Below are 21167 nucleotides of genomic sequence, written 5' to 3'. Positions count from 1 at the left end.
GACATGCTCCATGTGGATGGCTGTGGTTACAGGCTGTCACTCAGAACTTAGTTTAGCAAAAAAATAAAAGGTGTTGTCCCTTCCTGGAAGTGGCAGGTCTGTGGGGAAAATGGGCTGTGCCAGAGGGCTGGACCCATGGCAGCTCAGGGTAGCAGGCACAGGGGAACGTTGACTGCTGCATGCAGAACTGCAGCCATACAAACGCAGCCACAGCTCGTTTACAGGGGCTCTAAAAATATCCGGCAATCAAAGGCTCCCGCAGAACAGCATCTGTGCTAACTAGGCTTCTCAGCTCTCTGAAGTCCCTCGTTTGAAGTTGTTTTGATCCAAGGGAAAAAACAAGTTTGTTGTCTGTGCTGCTGTCAGCCGTCACTGTTTCTGGGGGGATGGTGCAGGGTGGGCAAGTAGTGTGGGGGACACAGTGGGCACAGGGGGTGCAGCCCTCTCTGTGGGACTGGCAGCAGCCCACAGCCTCCCCCCAGACTCGCTTTGTGGCTTCTCATTGTGCTTGAACATTGACTGTGGTGGTTGACAGAGTGTCCCCAAACTGTCAGTGAGGTAAATATCTCCCATTCCTGCCCCCAGTTTCTTTTTCTCTTACTTTTATGTACAGCTTTTGATCTCTGTGCCTTGTTAGGAAACAGTGATGGTATTAGGTCAGCTAAGCAGGAATTTTCTCATAGGTACACAGTTTGCAGAGTATCATCAGCATTCCCTTGAAAGTACAAAGAACAGCAACAAGACTGAATCCAAATTCACTTATTAGCTTGTTTTCAGAGATGATGCCAGTGTCTGGAAGGAAGCTGGTTGCCAGATCCCATTCCCTAACCTCTTTGCAGCTGCAGGAAAACCTTTATAGCTTTGCTTAGTTGCCACCCTGCTGAAAGCCAACAGCTTTCCTGTGTTTGGCCGGAACAGGACACCCCTCCTGGCTGCTCCCTTCTCACCACACACCCAGCCCTTGGTGGGCCGCACACAGGACTTGCTGTTGCCTCATCGCAATGTTTTGCCCCTCAGTTTGTGAGCTTCAGCACAGGGGCCTTACCCTGCAGTAAACAAACAGACACAATGCACACACAGTTTGGAATTATTTACTTGTGGTGATTTACATTTTGTGCTCTAACAGTAGACACAAAGACTGAATCTCATGCTCTGTTTGTGCTTTGGACTGTGCGTACAGTATCATCTTGACAAACAATATCTGCTCTGTGCAATACACACATTTGGACACTGAAGGACTGAGTAAGCAGAAAAGCCCTCTCATGCTGGAAGGCCATGAAGCACTATTTCACTTTGCTACTGTTGTGCAGTTTGATATTACCAACAGAAGAAACAATATAGTGTCTTAGTATTAGTTTTTGCTCATCATGCTTATCGTTCAGCAAATGAACTAAATTTATCTTGAGACTTAGTTACACTTGAGAATTCATAAAAGGTACTGCCAAAGTTCTGCCCTTCAATCCCACCAGACTTCAAACTGACTTCCTAAAGAGCGTAGTCCAAGGCACCTCGGCTCCCAGATTTAACTAAATGTCATTGTGCTTATCTCAAGCCCTGCTATTGATATCATTTTTAGACTATTTCCCACCACATTGCTGTTTGTGCATTCTGTGCTTGCCAGAGATGGACAGCTGGACTATAATGCATAGTATGCAACTTTCAGCCTTTCTGTCTTCATGCTGCAGAGGTGGGAAATCTCTGCACAATTTGCCTTTTCAAGTGGGCATTACAGGAATCAAGTAAGTAATGACTTACAGTTTCCTGTGTGCCATTTGGTGGAGATCGTGTCCAGAATCTCAGATTCACAGACATCTGGAAAATGTGGACAAACTTCAGGCTGCTTTTGTAAAGCTCAAACTGCAGACTCCTCCGTTCTGATAAAAAAATGTATCTCAGGACACAGTACTGATGACAAATCCTTGCAAAATTAAAAGTGCTTTTGTTCACAATGTTGAAAGCAGAATAACTCCTGGGAGAAGAGTTGAACCTGAAAGTATTCCCAGCCTTATCCCAGACTTGTTGAAGTGACTTTTCCATTAACTTCTGATGTGTTTCCTCTTTGCAAAGTGAACATGGTTCCCACCAGCATTCAAGGATACTTGGGACAAGAACTGAGGGAAATACTTTGTCCATTTACAGGACAACAACTGCAACCACTGCCCCTTAGAACTGGAGAAAGTGCCAAGGGTAGTAATGACAATGGGTTGACAGCTGGACTAGATGAACTTAGTGGTCTTTTCCAACCTTAGTGATTTTGTGATTCTGTGTTTTAGGGACTATCAGTTATCTGTGTGCTTTTTTTTTTTTAATCTTTCCTACATTAGCACAAATTCCCTAGGGTATCTTTTGTTCTTGTTTTTGTTGGTGGTGGTTTTTGGTGGTTTTTTTTTTTTTTTTTTTTTTATCTTCACAACTTGTTTGCTTCCAGCCTTAACACTTCTTCATATTAATGGGTTAATAGAAGACAGAAGGATCAGTGCAACCACTGAATTACCATTGGGGAATCTACTGACCTGGCCTCTTGGTCAAACACATTACTTAAAAACATTAATTGTCATAACCTATTGTCACCTGTTATGGAATCATAGAATCATTAAGGTCATGAAAGACCACTATGATCAACCAAGTTCAACCAAGTGATAACACTGGGAATTTCCAGATACTTTTTGTTTATATATATATATTATGTTGCCATTTCCCACAATAGCTCTACAGTTCATCTGCTCAGGCAAATTTAGTTCCTACAGCCCATGGGGTGCTGGGGCTCGGGGCATGCAAGCACTGCCTGATGCAGGCAGTTTCATGGCATAAAGGCAGGGCACTGCACAGGAGCAGGAATTTGATGACAAACAGCTCCTATTAACAAAGTTCAAAAGGGCCAGGGTTGGGCGTCCCTGCCCCTCCAGTACCACACGTACGCAACATTCCTTCTGTTCATGGGAGCCAGCACCCTTAACTGCACTGCCTTTCAGTCCCTAGAACATCTCCTGCCTCGTTAAATCAACACCTGGCAGCCTCTTAAGACTGAGCTGAATGCAAAAAGCATTCTTCCCAGGCTAAAATGCCAGACAGTAAAAAAGATCCAGTCAGGAGAGATGCATACATTTGTTCTCTGTTTCAATTGCATACAGCAAAGGAAGGAACAACACCAGCCTTTAACTCTGATGACACCACTTTTTGCCTTAAGACTATTTTGTGGTTAAGTGTCTACTCATATCTTTCTCTTCTATAATAGAGGACATATTTTTCACAGGAAAATCGGATTTCAAGGGGCTATTTCTTAGGTGCTGTAGGATTGCTATCTAATTACAGGGTGCGCCAAAATCACCAGGGGCAGAGGCAGATAATGCTGTTCACAATCAGTCACCAAGATGTTATAAAAGGTTCATTAAAATAAGCAGGAGGCAGAACTGGAGAAATCTCTTGGCAGCAAGACAAATATTTGGCCCTTCAGGCTTTTCATTGCCAGCCAAATAGCATCATACCATGAAGATGCTCTTCTTATCATTATACTAAAAGGAAGGAAGAATTGCATTGATGCCAGGAACTATAGGAAGAACAGGCCAACATGACAACAAATATTGCACTTAAATGGAAATGATTATTCCAAACCTATAGGCATATCTACATACAACAGAACACAGAACAGAGAAACTACTGAGGATTTGCTATCAACTAAGTTTCTGCTATGTTTACTTTAATCACAGCATCCTACAGCTCTTTCTTAATAAAACAAAATTCCATAAAACAAAGTCATTTTTGTTTTTATCTAATTAAACCTCCCCTAGCCAGTGGAGCAATAGCAGACATTAAACCATTTGGTATAAGATTCGGTGGCTTATTTATTTATTCATTCATTTATTTAATTTTCTGTCTGCTTGTTTGTTTGTTTGGTCAAAGCTGTTTTTATCTCTTTCTTCAAAGTGATCGTGTAACTCGCTGCTACACCACCCTGTACTGAGAGTAGCAATGTAAAGATAATGTTCTTCACTGTTCATTGACCTTGTTGATCTGTTCAGAGTCACACAGTCTCTGCGAGTGGAAAGGACCTCTGGAGAACATCTTGTCCAGTCCCATCTCTGTTCAAAGCAGTATAAACTACAGCAGATTGTCCAATACAATGTCCAGTCAGGTTTCAGGTGTCTCCAAGGTCCAACAACTTCTCTTGGAAACTAGATCCACTGTTTAATCATCCCTCTCTCTCTCTCTCTCTCTCTCTCTCTCTCTCTCTTCCTTTCTTTCTTTCTGAATTTTTCTCTCACATTCACTTACAATTATATGTATTTGTGATTTGTGCCCATTTCCTCCTATGTTGTCACTGGACACTACTGAGAAGAATCTAACTCAATCTTCTTTTCTGTTCTTCCAGATCAGGTACTTACACACATTGATAGAATTCCCTTTGAGCCTTCTCTTCTCCAGGCTAGATGGTGTCAGGTCTCAGCTTCTCCTCATACAAAAGATGCTTATCTCCTGTAATCATCTTCATGGCCCTTTGCTGCACTTGTTCCTGTAAATCCAAATCTTTCTTGCCTTGGAAGCCAAGAGCAGGACACAGCACTCCAGGTCTGTCCTCACCAGTGCTGGGTAGAATCACCCCCACTGGCCTGCTGGCAATGGTTTTCATAATGCAGCCCAAGGCACTGTTGTACTTTTTTGATGCAGAAGTACACTGCTGGTTTATGTTTGACTTGGTTTCTACCAGGGCCCTAGGTTCTTTGCAAAGCTGCTTCCCAGATGGTTGGCCCCAGCCCTATGGTGTTGCATGGAGTTGTTCCTCCTCAGTTGCAGAACTTTACCTTTCATTTTATTGAGCATTCTTGTCAGTCCATTTCTCCAGCCTGTTCTCATCCCTCTGAAAAGCAGCACAAGAAATTTGTGTATCAACCACTACACTCAGTTTTGTATCCTCTGCAAACTTGCTTAAGGTGTGCTCTGTCCTGTCATCCAGGTCATTAATGAAGATGTTAAACAGAGTTGGCCCGAATACCACCACAGTCACTACCAGTGAGTGGCTTCCAGCTGAACTTCACTCCTCGGTTCACAAACCTGTGCCTGACACTTCAGCCAGTTTTCAGAGACTGGTTCAGGTTGTTTCCCCTTTCACTGCAGGGTGTTAGCCTTCACCTGACAGTTTACTAGACTTGTTTGGCTAAATCAGCAAAATGGGATGTATTCTAGATAAAGCCCAGTTTAATATTTTGAATTAAACAGAGGATCACACTAACCCTACAAAAAATGAAGTTCTCAGAGTATTTCAGTGCTACAAAACATATGATCCTGTTTTCAGACTTTTGGATGTCTTGTCCCCATACAAGTCCCTCAAAGCTGGGTCTACTACTTGAAATAAAGTGGTAGAACAATCTGTGTGCTTATGAGATCGTAACATAATTGCTGGCAGGGCCAGCTTTTCAGTCCATCCAGACACGAAAAGAACAGTAAACAGTAACATGTAAGCCACATCAGATCTTGTAAGTGCACACAAAAAAAGCAAGCTCTAGAGAGTATGTCTGGTTGGTGAATTCCTTCTGTCTGGAAGTGATGAAATACATGGCCGTTCTGAAGGGTTTTCTTCAGGTAATGCAGGTATGAGAATTGGGCGTGATAGTTAACTTCAAACCAAGACCATCAATCAAATGCTAAGGTATGAAAGGATCCCACTTCTTTTGTATAGATACTTCCTGGAATTCAATTACTGTATTTGAAACTTTTTCAGATCAGAAATTCCCAAACAGAATGTCAGTAAGCAGAAGAATTTGGTCCACTTTTTTGGAGGTAATATCAGTAATAACTTGCTGTCCATGTTTAGAGTCTTCATGGGTGATATAGGAAGATAGAAGAGATAGGTGATTTCTTAGAGGATTCTGAAACTTCCATGCTCTCAACAGTTTTCACGAACCCTAAAGCTACGGTATCAAACACTCTAATAAACAAAAGTGAAGAAAAATATTTGACTTCTTGTTTGGCAGTGTTTGCTTCAAAGACTACACTGGGTGACAGTATGACTGTCTCTCTTCTTCCTCTGTTCCTTCTGTACTTCTAGATATCCGTCTAATGCACATTCATCTATGCCTCCACCTGGCTTCTCTCTCTACTACTGCTTTGGGTCAGAAGTCAGCATTAATTTTTTGATCTTCATTTCTCACAGTCTTATAAAGCATTATGAAAAACAGCGACTGGCAAAATGACTGCTGCATGTTATGGAGCCAGCCCTCACCACTGAGCTTGGGTGAAAGTGCCAGATGCCAAAGAGCAGCTGAGATTTCTGTGATCCCTCTGACCCCCTCAGCTTCTCTGCAGAAACTGGGAACTCAAAGAAATGACTGTGGGCAGGCTAACAAAAGTGATTCAAATCACCCAGACAGCCAGGCCCTTTATTTGAGAGAACCACATGGTAGGGTGAGCGATTGTCCTCTAAATACATTTTCCAGACAGTTTCCTTTGGCAATCAGAGTGGGTGGCCTGAGAAGAATGCTATGCTGGGCCACTTGGTGGATGGGAGAGTGGAAGGTGAAATGCAGCTTATTTCCCCACGCTCAGAGGCTTGGTGGAAATCTGGTTGGCAGTAGTCATAGCATGCCTACATGTGGAGCTGATGCCACATGGCAATCTGTCTTCTGGGGTTCCTCAGCATTTCTTCCCAGTGGTTCCTCTCTGTGCCTGTGACATGCAAACCCAGGCTGCACTTGCCGAGCACTTGGCTTTGCCCAGCACCATCCTGGCTCAGCATTTCCAGCTCTACACTAGAGGCACGCAGCAGCTCTTGAGGCACCTCAAACATGATCATCTCATTCCAGACGGGATTGATCTTGTGCTTTGCACGTTTGGTCTGCTTCTTCTTCAGCTTCAAGGACTGGTGCCTCAGGGTCACCTTGACAGAAACATCTACAAAGAAATCAGAGATACTGTATTAATGAGCATTTAATGAAATGAATGCAAGAGAACTTCAACTATTGACAATAGACTGAGTAAGAGAATATGAGAAATACTGATCTTGGGGTTTTTTAGCTTTCCCTTTTTAAAAATTGTTCAAATCTCTTTAGCTTTCTAAATCAACTGGAGTTTTTTTTCTGGTGAACACCATATTTCCCACTTTCTTTCTAGATTTACTTCATAGCAGAAATATTAATCTCAGTTTTTCTTGCTATTCCACTCACCATTTCCAAGTAGATCTTTCAGCTGCTTGGAATGGAGATTTTTAGCCTTAATAATCACCACGAGCAGGCGGTTTGCAGCTGGCAGATAGCTGATAGAGAGCAGAACTTCTCCATGGCCTGTAGATGGCTCCTGGAAATTGAGATGTATAAAGAGTTAATTTTGTATGCAATCTAAGTATAACATTAGGAAAACTAAATAACACAAGGGGATGAATTTAAGGTCATAGACTGACCAAACTGTCTCTCTGTCTCAGAACAGGAGACTTTTCCAGTTAAACTGGATCAGAACAAACCAGGCAACATATTCAAGAGACCTCATTTACTCACAGGGACCAGAACACTTTGACTACTCCTTTCTTTTGCTACTGGAAAGCAACTGAGGGAAATTTAGGTTAAATGCTAGGATTAAATTCTTTATTCAGAGTGTGGTGAAGCACTGGCAGAGGCTCTCCAGTGAAGCAGTGGATGCCCCTTCCCTGGATGTGGATGGGGCACTGGGCAGCCTGAGCTGGTGGGTGACAGCACTGCAAGGGGTTGGAATTGAGTGGGTTTTGAGGTCCCTTCCAACTCAAGCCTTTCTATGATTCTATGTACTGCTTCCTAACTGCTGTTTCCAGTGGAATATTTAATCAGACAAGAATTTGGGGCTGAACTCTGTGTAAGTATTCCACCGTTTTGTTAGAGACTATCTAGCTGTCCTTGATTTATGTCCCCTACTTCCATTACTGCTCTTTTTAATTCACTCATCACTCCCCTGAGGGGTCTCTGACCAGACATGGTCCCAGATCCCCACTGCTTAATTGTCAGGCCGGGAAAGAGTAGGTGATGCCTTGGCTTGTGCCACCCAGCTACCTGGAGTAGCTGGTGGACTGGTGGAGCTGGTGTTGAACTTTCTTTGTCAACCTTATCTGGTGGTAAAAAAAAAAACAACAGCCAACCTAAAACCCTCGTCAGCTCAGCACACTGCTCTACACTTCCTCTGTTCCAGCCTCCCTGCAGCCTGTGAACAGCTATCCCTGTTGCCCCAGTGGGATTAACTTTGGGGCAGATGCTTTGTAAAATCAAGCATTCACTTCATGGGGCCATATGTATTTTAGCTTTGGATTATTTGATTCCTTTCTTCCCATTAGCAATTGTTCTCTTATCCTCCTGGCCTTTATTCCCCTCTCAATTGTACTGTACAAATATCCCTGAAGGCAGGAAAAGAGGGAAACAACCTCCTGCCAGCTGAGCCTGCCTTGAAAAGCAGTACCTCTGCCATGCTAGGAAGGAAATGTTGAGGGGCAAGAGGGATGTAAGTTACTCTCCGTAAGTGCAAGATTGTGACAGAAATCTGTTTTAGTGTGAGGTTAATGATCCAGAAGAGACACAGAAGCCAATGCCAATTCAATAGACTCCCTTCGGACTCCTTAGTGTGATCTACAAGCTTTAGGACAGTCTGCCCTCCTCTAGGCCATTTCTGTGCTCTCCACTTACAGTTCTAAGTGAGCCATAAATATTTCAAATTATGTTTTCACCGGGTTACTTTCTACAGGCAAGGACAGGCTTTCCATATGCTCCCTGTGAGGTGATTGACTCTCCAGAAAGCATGGCTGTCATCACTGTCTGGTTTGAATGACTTATTTGTTGTGCACAACTCAGGTGGGAGGCTATTAGCAAGGAAGCCTGAAATTCAATCCCAGATCAGTCCGAGTAAATCTTCCTTCATGCACTCAGGTAGCAACAAAGGGCTTGTATATGTTTCACTTAAATAAATCCTGCCCTAAATGCAAGTGCATCTTAAGAAAGAAACAAAAAAAAAAAAAAAAAAGAGGCAGATTTAAATGGCTGTGTGTCCCTGACAAATACAAATATCACCTTAATACAAGACCATAATTTTGGCAAATTATGAACTGCTTTTGTTTACATATCCACCCTGTATCTCATGAAGTCTCACTGTAGCTCTTGGCTAGAAGCTGGTGACTATGGCTCCTTGCATAGGCAAATGCTGTAGAGGCTGAGAAGCTGGGTGCTGTAGCAGGCTGTAAATGCACATACGCTCACGTGCACATGTACTCACTGTGCACACACACCACATGTTCTGCTTATGGCTTTTTAGCCTCTAATATTCTGATCAAGTTCTTGACCACCCTGTAACCACATGAAACCAAAACCATAATGGTTGGTTTCTGCTGGAGATTTGTGTGAAGAGACCGAGCCAAACGTTCTTTTCCTTCTCTCTCTTTCTGTGGACTGAGGATAACAGGCATCACGGGGTCAGTGGTGAGTTACTGTGCAGGGCACCATGAAATCACAAAAGGAAAGGTGCTATGTAAGCAACCACTATTATCACTGCCATTAGCAAAGCAGTGGGAGGGAAGGAAGACAAGATAAGGACATCAGTCTGCAATATCTGTGATTTGCATTGCTCACAGCACTCTGTGAATTCCTGAATACTAATTACATTACCTGGTTAGCTGCAAGCTCCCCTCTGAGCTCTTTCCCTTGTGTGGGAGAATTACCAAGAGGGTAGGAATGAATTTTCTGCAGCTCACGGCTTTTCAAGGAAATGTCAGACTTTAAACAAAGCCCACTAACTTTGTTCCTGGATGGATGCTGTCAAAAATAGCTGCTCTTTTTTTGATCAGCTCTTCCTCACTGCCTCCTGCTCTGGTTCTGAATGAATGATTCAGGATCTGTATAGAAGCTATCTGTGCAAGGGTTGGCTCTCTCAGGTCCCAGATGACGCAAATTCAGCTTTCACTGCACATCCTCAGCTCAAACTGGGACAGTACAGTTCAGCAGTTAGCGTTAGCGTTAACCTTGCACTGTCAGACTGTTTCTGTGTATACCTAGTATGCCAGGACTCTGCCAGGTGTACATGAGTGAAAACCAACCATCTCTGTGAACTGGTTGCTAATGGAGTATTGTTTACAGAGTGGATACTACGGTAGATGATGGGAGAATGGAGGGCTCTCTTTATCATGGTTCAAGGATTTAAGTAACTATGACTCACATGAGGATAATTTATTTTAGTCCTCCATTTTTTTCAGCAGCGAAAGTTGCCAGATCTTCTGCCCTTCTCTCAGCCAGAGACTTTTCTTTAGTATGGAGTAGGTTGCTATCAGATGCCCTACCCACACCCAGCTCTGCAGAGAAGGCACAACATAGCAGCTGAACTTTTGCTACCACAGTCCCTACATTGTTTACACACAGAAACGCACGTAACTTCCAGACATAGGCTTTGAATTGCAGATATCAGTGTTAGATTATCATGTAATTGAGGGAGGAGGAAAGGGAGGTTTAACACATCTTAAATTCCAGGAGCTGTAGATGAAAGGGATGGGCTGATGGGCTTTTGATTGCTTTCTGAAGTGGTTAGGTCAACACAGAGTTCTACTACATCACCTTTGTGGTTACACATTGCTTCTCCAGACCTGGGTCCAGATGCAATGAGCCACCCACCCACGGACATGCAGCTGTATTGGAAAAAGGCTTCTTTTGTGCACACAATAACTGGAGCCTCTGGACTAGTGACACAGACTGAGTCCATACCTTCTCTGGGGTCTTTAGCCTTTCCCATTGGGCCATCCCGAAGTCCTCCATGTTAGCAAGGCTCAGTTTGAGTTCCCCCACAATGCTGTGTCTGGAGAACTTGTCGCAGTTTCTCAAGGTGAGAGTCAGTGTCCCCTCTTGCATCTCCTCCTCAGTTAATGGGAACCGCAGGGCCTCCTCCCAGAGGGTGTGAAGCACCTTCTTTTTCAGCTCTGTCTGGGCTTCAGTCATGCCAGATTTGCTCACCAGTGTGCCCAGTATGTAGCAATGGCAGCCAGCATCTTGGTCAATACTCATTTTGCCATGCATAGCTGGAAAGGAAAGATTGACTGTAAATACCTTTCGCAAAGGATAGTCCTGAAGAAGTCCAAGTAGGGAATCATCAATAGCAAATTTCTGCCCCTTACCTTCCAGAAGGGCCACACACAGCTCAGCTTTTTGTTGATCGTATGTGAGGGAATAGCGCAGTTCAGGGACCTGGTTACAGCTGGCTGCCCGCTCGGGCTTCAAGTGCTCCGTGACACACACATCTTTTACCACACCTGGAACTGAAGTAACCCCATTAGCAAGGAAGTCTTTGCCCTCCAGAAAGAACAAATCCACCTTGTCTTGACTCAATTATTCTAAATCTCTTACTATTCCTGCACTTTATATATAGGAATATCATTTCTGTTCCTCTTTCTTCCCTCATCATATCTCCTTCTTACTGCCTTCTCACACTTTCAGTTCCTTCCACAGCACCCGGACAAGCTTCCTGCTCCCTCCACCACATGTTCTGAGGTGGTTCACCTTTACTCTTTCACCTTATGCCAAAGCCAAGGTGCCTAAACTATTTGCTTGTTACTGTATTGTTTTATATAAATCTTTAAAGCATGTTGGTGTATTACACATTTGTTTTGCTTTGTTTTATTTAAATGAGAATTTGAGTCTGCTTTAGAGCTACCACACAACTGCATTAATGCAGGCCTGTATAACCTTCTTTTAAATTTGTTTTAACACCACAGTATTGTCACGCAGAAAGCCAATATGACATCTATCCCAATAGCACTTGACCATGTTGAGGATAGTGAGCTTGGAAAGGTGTGAGGCAGTTTCTCCACGTACAGTTTTGAAGCTGAGTACACATTTCATACTGAAATAAAGTAAGAGGCAAGACTAAAAGGGAAACCACATCTTTCTATCATCAAAATCTTTTATCTGCAAGGTCAGTTCTGACTCACATAGAAAATAATAGAGGGACATGCACATTTCCTCCTAAAAAATCTCAGCCACAGTCCCAATCAGTTCATTGTGGCATCAAAAGGAGAATGCAACAAATTTTGCTTTATTTCAGCATTACTAGAGCTATGAAATCAGGTACAGCAGGAAGCAGACTTTTGTCATTAGCAGTGCAGAGGGGCTCTTACACAAACACGCTTACGTAGAGCTTTTAGCCTACATGCTGCCATCATCTTTCAGGCTCTCCATCCTATGACTATCTTCCTGACACCCAAGGATTTGCCTCAGACGGTCTCCACTAATGCAACCGCTTTCCATGTGTAGCAGAAATGCTAAGTCAGGACCTGAACCAGTGACTGAGCAGCTGGTGGAAAAACAGGGCCAACCTAGGGGCACCCAGCTGCAAGCAATACTCCTGAGTGACCGGAAGGGGTGGAGCCAGGATCCACCCCTTCCCAGACCTCATTTAAGGGCTGGCAGTGGAAACAAGGACATCTTGCTGGAGACTTGCCTACCTGAGGTCTTCTAAAGGTAAGTAGGTTTTCTTTTTTTTTTTCCATTTCTCCATCTACAATTGTTTTATTTGGGATTGTCCTGATTTGCTGCACTGTTATTGCTGTACTTTTCATCACACTGTAGCACTATACCGTGGTACTCCTTGTTTTTCTGTACTTGCAGGTGTTAAGTGGAGGGGCTTTAAGTGATTTTTATATAACATTCTTCCGTAAGGACAAAAATACAGTCACAGGTAATATAAATAAAGAGCTCTTCAAAAAAACAAACAAAAAAAAAACAACAACTAAACTAAACTAAAAAAAAAAAGTTATGACTGATAGCATTGTGTCTCTGGCAAATTGTCAGGAAGATTTCATTAGCATGGTAACATAGTAACCATAAGAGTCAATTATGTTGCTTAAAATGACGATTGTGGAGGTGAAAATCATTATGGAAGCAACCCAGATATACTGCCAGATGTACATAATTAGCATTATATTTTCTCTTAGCCTCCAGGAATCTTATGTTTTGGGTTGGCTGAGGAACAAGAATGCTGTTTGGCCAAAAAAAAAAGTGGTGTCAGCCTATAGTTTTGCTTCACATTACAGCAAACCAAGAACATCTCATGGAACTGGTGGAATGAAGAGGCAGGGAAAATGAAGTGTAAACTTGAACTCATTCTACCAATGTGCCTGATAAGGGCTGTTGCTGGACAGCTAGCAGGGTTTCTAGAGGAGCAGTACTGCTTAGTTTTGACCAAGTATTTCACCCATATTGTGACAGCAGCTCTTGGAAAAGCTTCACACTGAATACATGCTTTTCAATGTAAAACATGCTTCCTGAGAGCCAGTTCCTCTATCAACAACCAAGTGATTAGGTAAAAAGAATACAGCCTGTTGTAATTATGGATTTGTTATTTAAATTTCCTGATGTGCTCCATGATTACTTAATATTAAACACATGCATTTAAAAAAGAGCTCACAATACTCATGATGGGAGAGTGAAAAGCACCCATTGTCTTCATTTCCTCATTTATTACTCTAACTACAATCACATAATGTTCAAAAGTTTTAAAGATCTACACTCTGGAAAGAAATCTTTCTTCTGATAGTCTGAAGACCAAATGTTCCTACCGTTTTGAGGGAGAACAAACAATTCTTCATTGACTTGTATCTTCATCCTGTTCTCATCCAAAACAGCGTGTTTCACAGTGGCTGGTTCTTCTGTTGTCTTCAAGGAATATTGCGTGTAGTTAACAATTTCAGGTGAAGTTACAACAGGCTTGGGGCCATAAATGTTAGGAAACTTCAGGAGAGCTCGAGGCTGGACTGGCTCTGCAGTTTTCTTAATGTTGAACTGAAAATTTAAGACAGTATTTATTATTTGTCACTAATTCTTTTTAATCTCCCTATGGCAAGTGAGCTGATACAAAGGGAGATAAGATGGTATCCCTGGTCATTCTTGCTGCCATTGTTCCTTGGGTTAGAGAAACCAATACCTCCCTATATGTCAAGATATTTGCTCACCAAGTCTGTTTGCTGTCTAGTTGGTGTTTGTGTCTTTTTGATTAAGAGTTTACCATCACCTCTGTTTTACACAGCATTTCAAGTAAACTTGTAGAAAGCATTAGGAAGGCAAAGGCATGGATCACACACAGCCATGTGTAGCAATCATGTAGAAAGAGAAATGCTTGAGCAGACCAGCCCTGCAACAGCATGTCAAGAATAGTAGAGTCAGTGGCCCTATCAGTCTCTGGGATTATCTGTTGGCTCTGAGGACCAGAGTTCTACCTGATTTTAGAAATACATTACTTCTTTGTTATATGGGGACATTTTGTTTGAGGTTTGTTCTTACAACTTTATTTATCTGATGATTGCTGAACATGGCAACAGGAGACCTTGAAAAATGATGTAATGCCCTGGCAGACTAGGCAAAGGTTGACACAAAGAATTCTATTCTCTCCTAGCAATGAAAAATATTTTAGTGGAATGCAACAGTCATCTTTTCTTCATATCTCATGAAAGACTCCCATGTACTCACAACTGGAATCATTCCTGATTCATTTATATTTGGATTCATCAACAGGAAAGAACAAAAAGCTGACTAATAGATGAGTCTGACCCTCTCATCAGATTTTGCTAATATTTCCAAAGCACGAAAAAGTGGAAGTAAGACTGCCATTTTGTTTGTTTACTGTGCACTGGGAGTCTTTCCAACCCCACTACCTGCCAAGTTATTCTATGTTCAGTGTAGAATGGAGGTGAGCCCAAAAGTATTCGTAACATTAATTAAAGTTTTTCATTAGTGTCACTGTTTTCTATTAATAAAGAATGTAGATGATGCCCTGGAGCATTTGTCTGTGTTGGGAGTTTGTGGTCCCAATTTTTATGTCTTGAGCTATTCCTCAAGAAGTAGAGCTGAAGAAAGAGAACAGTCTTGGTCTCTAGATCTTGAATCAGTACTCTGCTTTTGGGGATCATAGCACTGCAGTTACATGGATTTTTTGCAGTGGCAAAGAGCTAATTAGATCCCTCACTTTAAAGGCAGCTGATGCACTGATATTTAGGAAGTCCTCTATGTAACAGCATTTTCTCTTATACTAATTTTAAGGATACTGAAATGGGAGTGAGTTGAAAAAGAAATGCGTCACTGTATGCAGATACCCACCTAGTGTTCAGCAAGTTTAGGTATTATGTAAGTCATATAGTGCTGGTTTATAATAATGATGTAGTGAGATTCCCTCTTTTAGAGAAGTGAGCCTCATTGGTCCTAAAATACACAGGAAGCTTGAAGTAACTTTTCAGAGTTTTCGATTCTTCAGATCTAAGACCAATCAACCAAAATATGTTAGGAACTACTAGACAATAGCTTGAAGAAACAGGATATTTTTGTTCTGCAACAACTCTAAACTCTCAAAGCATGTGCTACAGCAACCAGTGCCTACTCTTTCTCTCTTGACCCCACTTTATGAGACTGCTGTTCTAGCAATTGACCATCACACCACAACAGCAAGCTGTGGGCATCTCACATGTAAAACACTTTGGAATCCTTTGGGATGGGGAAAAATACCATGCGAACTTGAAGCATTGTTAATGTAATCTCTTCCTCCACTTGCTATAAGGAAGACACTTAGCCAAGAAATCCATCAGCATACAGCAACTAAGAGCTCCACTGAGTCTAAATATTCTTCTAGCATGTCTGCTCAGTAGAATTAAAGATGAGAGACATGTGAGCATGGTGGAACTAGCCCACCAACCTCTTCCAAATACATCTGCCCCTGTTTATTGTTTTTGCTGCCAGCTCTGTTCATAAGTGTTGTCTACTAAGCAACTTGCAGAGCTGTGCTCTATGGAAGTTTCCTTTGCAGCAGCAATATCTTAAATACAGAACAAATCATATAATACTGCATAAAATGTGTGAAAGCAAAGAAACCAAAATTAGTCAGGAGGCTTCAGCTGACCCTTCTTGGTCTGGTGGTATTGACATTCAGACAATGCACCAGATTGCTGCCACTGCTGGATGTGTTTAGGCTTTTTAACCTGCACCTTTTGCTGATACTTTGCACATCTACAGCAGTTAGTAATAGTTCTGTAGATATATCTTTGTGTTTGAACTCTTCCTTCTCAAGTATGCAGGGCATGTCCATGGGGAGCCTCTATCTATAGCATATACAAGCATCAGTGTCATGGGAGATGTGCCAAGTAAACAAAATGCAGACTTGTTTCATCTTTCTATTGTCATCTCTGTTTATCAGAATCAGTGGCCCTGATAAGCTCCAGTAATTAAGTATGCCAAACACTGACTAGGACATACAGCACAAGGCTGTATAATAAAGCTAATGCAGTTGGAAAAAAGTCCCAACAGGACAATTTATAAGCATAGATGCAGAGGATGTAACTAAGGCACAAGCTCAGAATTCAATTTGAGATTATTTGAGATTTATTCCTTCAAGGAAAGAAGGCTAATTCTGATTCAGTGAAAGCACAGGAGAATGCATGTGCCTGGCAACAAAACTATTTAAATTGGAAAGAATTGTTAAAGATACAGAATATACAAACTATGAATGTTTTGCTCTTTCTGTAACAGAATGGAAAGACTGGATGTTGTGTTGAGGGACATGGTTTATTGGGAGCTATTAGTAATAGGTGAATGGTTGGACTGGATGATCTTTTAGGTCTTTTCCAACCTCAGTGATTCTATGACATTAAGTCATTTGGGTAAGAGTGATACACTGAGAATAGGTTGAGTAATTTGGTCAAACACTGGATTATGTTGTGGCAAAACCTAACATGTGTAGAAATGTTGTGAGGACTATAACCCATGAAGTACTGGGGTCTTAGCTGTGTTTGGGGGCATGGTTTGACTTGATAACTTAGAGTTATTTCAGTCATGCAAAAAGGGTCACATCTTGAAGGACAGGCTCCAGAGTTTATTAATGCTTTCCCAAAGTGTTTCACAAAAGACTGTCTAAATTTGAGAGGTTTTTGAGAGGAAAAAAACCAACAACAAATCTTTTGTACAAAGAGACTGTGGGGGTAATACTATGCAAAGTGATGATGACTGTCAAAGATCCACACTTTCCACTCACTTTAACAGTGAATTTGGAAGATCTCAACAGTATTGCCCATCCTTTTATACAGAAGTTGTATGGGTTAGGCAAGAAAGGAGACTGACAATTCTGTCAAATCTTCTCCAAAGAGGGCAGAGAGCAGCTGAAATTCATCTTAGGAGAATGCAAGCCAATATTAGAAAGTGCTGACCACACTTGTGCAAGAATGGTCAGAATTAACAGCAATCTCTGGCTAAGTCCTAAGCTTGGTGCAGATATTCATTCAGTCATGGTCAGTGGAGCCTCCTCCCATCCTCCAGCAATCAGAAGCTATTGTGATGCTATTCTGCATCATATGTTACACTACAACTCATAGATATGGTTATCTTTCCTCAGAATAATCTGCAACAGGAGCATGAGTAAAGCTCTTCTTTACTGAGAGCTGGAGTAGTACCCAGAGAAAGACTAAATATACAATTATACACATTACAGAGGAGATCAGGTAGGACTCCTACTACTCTCTTTAGAACAAAAATAATAAGCAGTTCAGTTAATTAAAGGCAAATGAAGGCTTTTATACAGAGGATCACCAGCCTTTGGACTTGGTTGCTGTGGCATTGCATTTGGTTGAACAGCCAGATGGGAGTGATATAGGCTTAGGCACGTATAAGCTTCAAGAGCAACAGCCAACAGGTAATACTTCCAGAGACATACATGTTGCTATAGCTCATGCTGATGACAATGAGCATAAAGTAAATAAAATCAAACGCTTCCCTTTGAAGGAGAGATTCACATTAATAAATGTACTAGAAGGGTCCTGTAATTCCTGTTGCTCTCTCTTGCACTGGTCTCAGGACTGAATAAAGGGATGTTCTGGATTCTAACAAGAAAGAAGGATTGTGCAAGGATGCCTGACATTACCAGTATGTCACACTGCTCTTACAATGAGTAACAAAGCAATCCTCAGCATGCTGAGATTGTCCGGTCATCACAACACAGATTCTTGCTATCATTTTTATTATCATCTCAGTGCCTGGTTTTAATTTCATCAATAATTAATCCCTGTTAGAGGGGCAGAGAGATGAAGAGGGATGATTTTCACAAGAAAATCAGCTGTTGAGAGGGAACTATTCTGCAGGAACCACAAGACACTGTGAACAGAGCTAGGTAAATAGCTGGTACAGGAGATCCCAGCAGGAGTCTTGTCTTTATAATGCTGTGTGCCACCTGGTAAAGTCCAGTCTTCTGTTCTCAGGAAATGATTTCCCTTGACCAGACTGGCAGCTGAGCAGCATTTTCAGACCTCCTCCCCTGTTTTTACCATTAGCAGCTTTCTCTCTTTGGCTGTGTGGCAGCTATCTGCTGCTCTGATAATTCAGTGGGTCACCCAGCTCCTATCTCTGCTCCCCTCAGTCCTCCTCCCATTAACGTGATATTACATCCTGAACACAGTAAGCAGATAAATAGGCAGCATAAACCACATACTGAGCAGCTTAATAGAGAAGTTGCATTCCACCCCCCCCCCCTCCCTTGCCTTCCCCCCCAGCATTTAAAGAAAAAAAAAATCATAGAGTGAGAGATAGTGTCTTACTTGCTGGGCTGGCTGAAGCACACTGGGCTTAGCATTTTCTGTGTCCTCATCTTGGTCCTTTTCTGAGAGTTCTTTCCCAGGTTGCTTGCATTTGCAGAAGCAGGTGAGACCACAGAGGGCAAGGATGCTAGTTGCAGTCCCTAAGGTAGCCCCAAGGGCAATAATTGGGGCAGACAAAACCATTGTCCTGAGCTGCACAGGAACAAAAAGCAATGAAAACCTGTGACTCCTTCTCCCTGGGAGAACAGCTGTTTTACATCCACTCCGATTTCTAGCCTGGCTTCATTCTCCTTGGAAGTCTGAAAACAATTCTCTAGTGCAGCAAAGAAAAGGGACCAATCTAGAGACAGAGATAAATCATTCCACCTTTGCTAGGCAACCAGGTTCCCTTTCTATCCTGCTAGTGATGTTTCTGCTCCAGGTCAGGTAGAGGAAATAGTGCTTGTGGTGGCTGTAATATCCATATAGCTGCAAACAGGCAGTTTTCATTGAAGCCTGTTCTCCACCTCCACTGGGAAAAGTCTGATGTGTGATAAAGAGGAAAGACGTCAGCAGAAGGGGCTGGGCCTTGCTAGCTAACTCAGAGAAAGAGCATCCAAATATTTGATCAGCTCTCCAGCTGTCTTTCTGACAGCTAGCCTGCTCATTTGCTCAAGAGGTTGAGGTTTTTCTATTTTAACATAAATATTGTGATTGTCAAAAGTGCTTCCCTGGTTATGATATGCATGAGAGTGCTAGAGTCAGAACAAAGCCTGTGTCAGGCAAAACTTCATCTTTCTTCAAAGGGTGGGGGAATGAACACCTGCAAGAGTTAAAAACTGTCTCACACCTCATATCCTTCCCCAGCTGAGTGCAGGTCTGCCCCTTTCAGAGCTTCTTTCTCCAGCATTAGTGCAGAGCAGCATTTCTGTCCAAAAGACAGCAGAAAATCCTATCAAACAAGGCATACTAATGCATATGCTTTTTCCTCTGGAGAGAATGAGAGAGCAAACAGCATATGCTGAGTATTAGTCATACTGCTTACTACACCAGCGTCAGGCAGTGAGCCAATGAGCAGAGTGAAAGAACCCACTTGAATAGACCTGAAGGGCCACACACTTCTCTCAGACTTCCTTTGACTCATTTATTTTTTTTCCTTCTTTCTCAGACTGCTCAAGTTGGGGGAGAGGAAAATCAATTCCAAGCACAAATAACCATTTCCTGGGGTACTTTACAAGGAGTACGTACCCAGTGGCCTGAAGATGGTTCTAATTCTGAGTCAGTACGTAACTGGGCAGGAGTGAAACTAGTAAGCAAGATTCCAAATGTTCCTTATATGGGTCTGGAAAAAGTAGCCAGTTCTATTTTCTTTATCTCTCTGTTTTTGAATACAGCTTCTGTCTGTGGATCAGGAAAAAGAGTAAAATCTATACACAGAGCTGTTTAGAATATATATGTATATATATATATATAGCTTAAGTTTAGATATATATATATATTTAACTTATTTGGTTCTTTTACTCTTTAATCATGACCACTCACTCACCTTTATTCAATCATAGGTGACATGTTCATCTTCCTCTCACAAACCTTCCCTTGCATGTCCAACTCACAGTGGTAAAGTCTTCTCTTTAACACTGCGTATTCTATCATCTTGCTTCCTACTCACTCAATAGGCTTGACCAGATACAAGCCTTGACCCTTGTTTCCCAACTCCCTTGGTTCCTTTCAAGAAGAGGATCATGATGTACTCCTTATTCAGAGACAATTCCCTGCTATATTGCTGAGCCCATGGAAACAGACCTTTCCAGCTCTGCCCACAGAAGGAAAACCTAGTGTTGTCTTCTGCCTATGCAAGAACATAAAGGACCAGTTTGGGTCACTGAGATATCTCAGTAGTGGGAAGAACACCACAGGTAGTCTGATAAACACTTTCTTTGGTTCTTAGTCTTTGTGGCTGAGGAACTTCTAATGCCTTGAACAGCATCCTTGTGCTTTACTCAGCTGATCTGATCTTTATGTGACGGGGCAGACTTTTATAACATTTTTTTTTACTTGCCAAATATGTGCAAGTACATCATTTACCCATAGTTGAAGTGTAACATTGTAATTAGAGCGTTGAAAGGGCTTATGTTGAAGAATTTCAGGTTAGATATTAGGAAAATTTTCTTCTCAGAAAGAGAGGTGAGACGTTGGTGTAGGTTGCCCAGGGAGGCAGTGGAATCATTCTCCCTGGACGTGTTCAAGGAATGTGTAGATGTGGCACTGAGGGACAGACATGGTCTAGAGCAGTAACAGACATGGGCTGATAGTTGGACTGGATGATCTTACTGGTCTTTCCAACCTTAATGATTCTATGATTCTGTGAATCATGTTGTCAGGGTCATTCGTCACTGCTGGAAGGAGGTAGGAGAGGGGAGAAACTGCAAGAGAACAAAAAGGACAGGATGTGGTGTTTATAATGCCTTTGGTTTCCTCTACAGAATGGGTGCTTTCTAGAGGTGCTAATGAAATCTGACACAGCTAAACCAGAGGTCCCTGACATTTGGAAATCGTACAGAAAGGAAGAAGACATTGTTAAGGGTAGAGCACGCTGACAGAGATCTGGAGTGGAGAAGGCCTGTGCATGAGATGCAATTTTCAC

The 21167-nt window shown here is 42.2% G+C and overlaps 1 protein-coding gene across 2 annotated transcripts; it reads right to left on the bottom strand.

Annotated features, from left to right (window-relative positions):
* Positions 1-1075: 1075 nt before the first annotated feature.
* On the bottom strand, positions 1076-19089 carry SYT13 (synaptotagmin 13). Of its 2 annotated transcripts, none has more exons than XM_072337290.1 (6): positions 18545-19089; positions 13538-13760; positions 11099-11239; positions 10692-11002; positions 7158-7287; positions 1076-6885 (listed from the first exon to the last, which is right to left on the bottom strand). In XM_072337290.1, exons 1-6 carry the CDS (start codon positions 18725-18727, stop codon positions 6581-6583), a joined length of 1293 nt encoding a protein of 430 aa, XP_072193391.1. In that variant the 5' UTR covers positions 18728-19089; the 3' UTR covers positions 1076-6580. The 2 variants fall into 2 exon arrangements, with proteins under 2 accessions (XP_072193391.1, XP_072193392.1); XM_072337291.1 differs by having other exon boundaries at positions 11099-11233.
* Positions 19090-21167: the final 2078 nt, after the last annotated feature.

Source organism: Excalfactoria chinensis, chromosome 5, assembly GCF_039878825.1.
Source record: "Excalfactoria chinensis isolate bCotChi1 chromosome 5, bCotChi1.hap2, whole genome shotgun sequence".
In the NCBI taxonomy this organism is placed as follows: domain Eukaryota; kingdom Metazoa; phylum Chordata; class Aves; order Galliformes; family Phasianidae; genus Excalfactoria; species Excalfactoria chinensis.
Note: the sequence above shows the minus strand (reverse complement) of the source record. Positions and strands in the feature narration are given on the sequence as shown.

Excerpts from the sequence above, each read along its gene's own strand:
- SYT13 (XM_072337290.1), bottom strand. The coding sequence starts at position 18,727 with ATGGTTTTGTCTGCCCCAATTATTGCCCTTGGGGCTACCTTAGGGACT. Across the intron at positions 7,288-10,691 it reads GGCTAAAGACCCCAGAGAAG|GAGCCATCTACAGGCCATGG; the intron begins GTATGGACTCAG and ends CTCAATTTCCAG. Across the intron at positions 6,886-7,157 it reads GAAAGATCTACTTGGAAATG|ATGTTTCTGTCAAGGTGACC; the intron begins GTGAGTGGAATA and ends ATTTCTTTGTAG.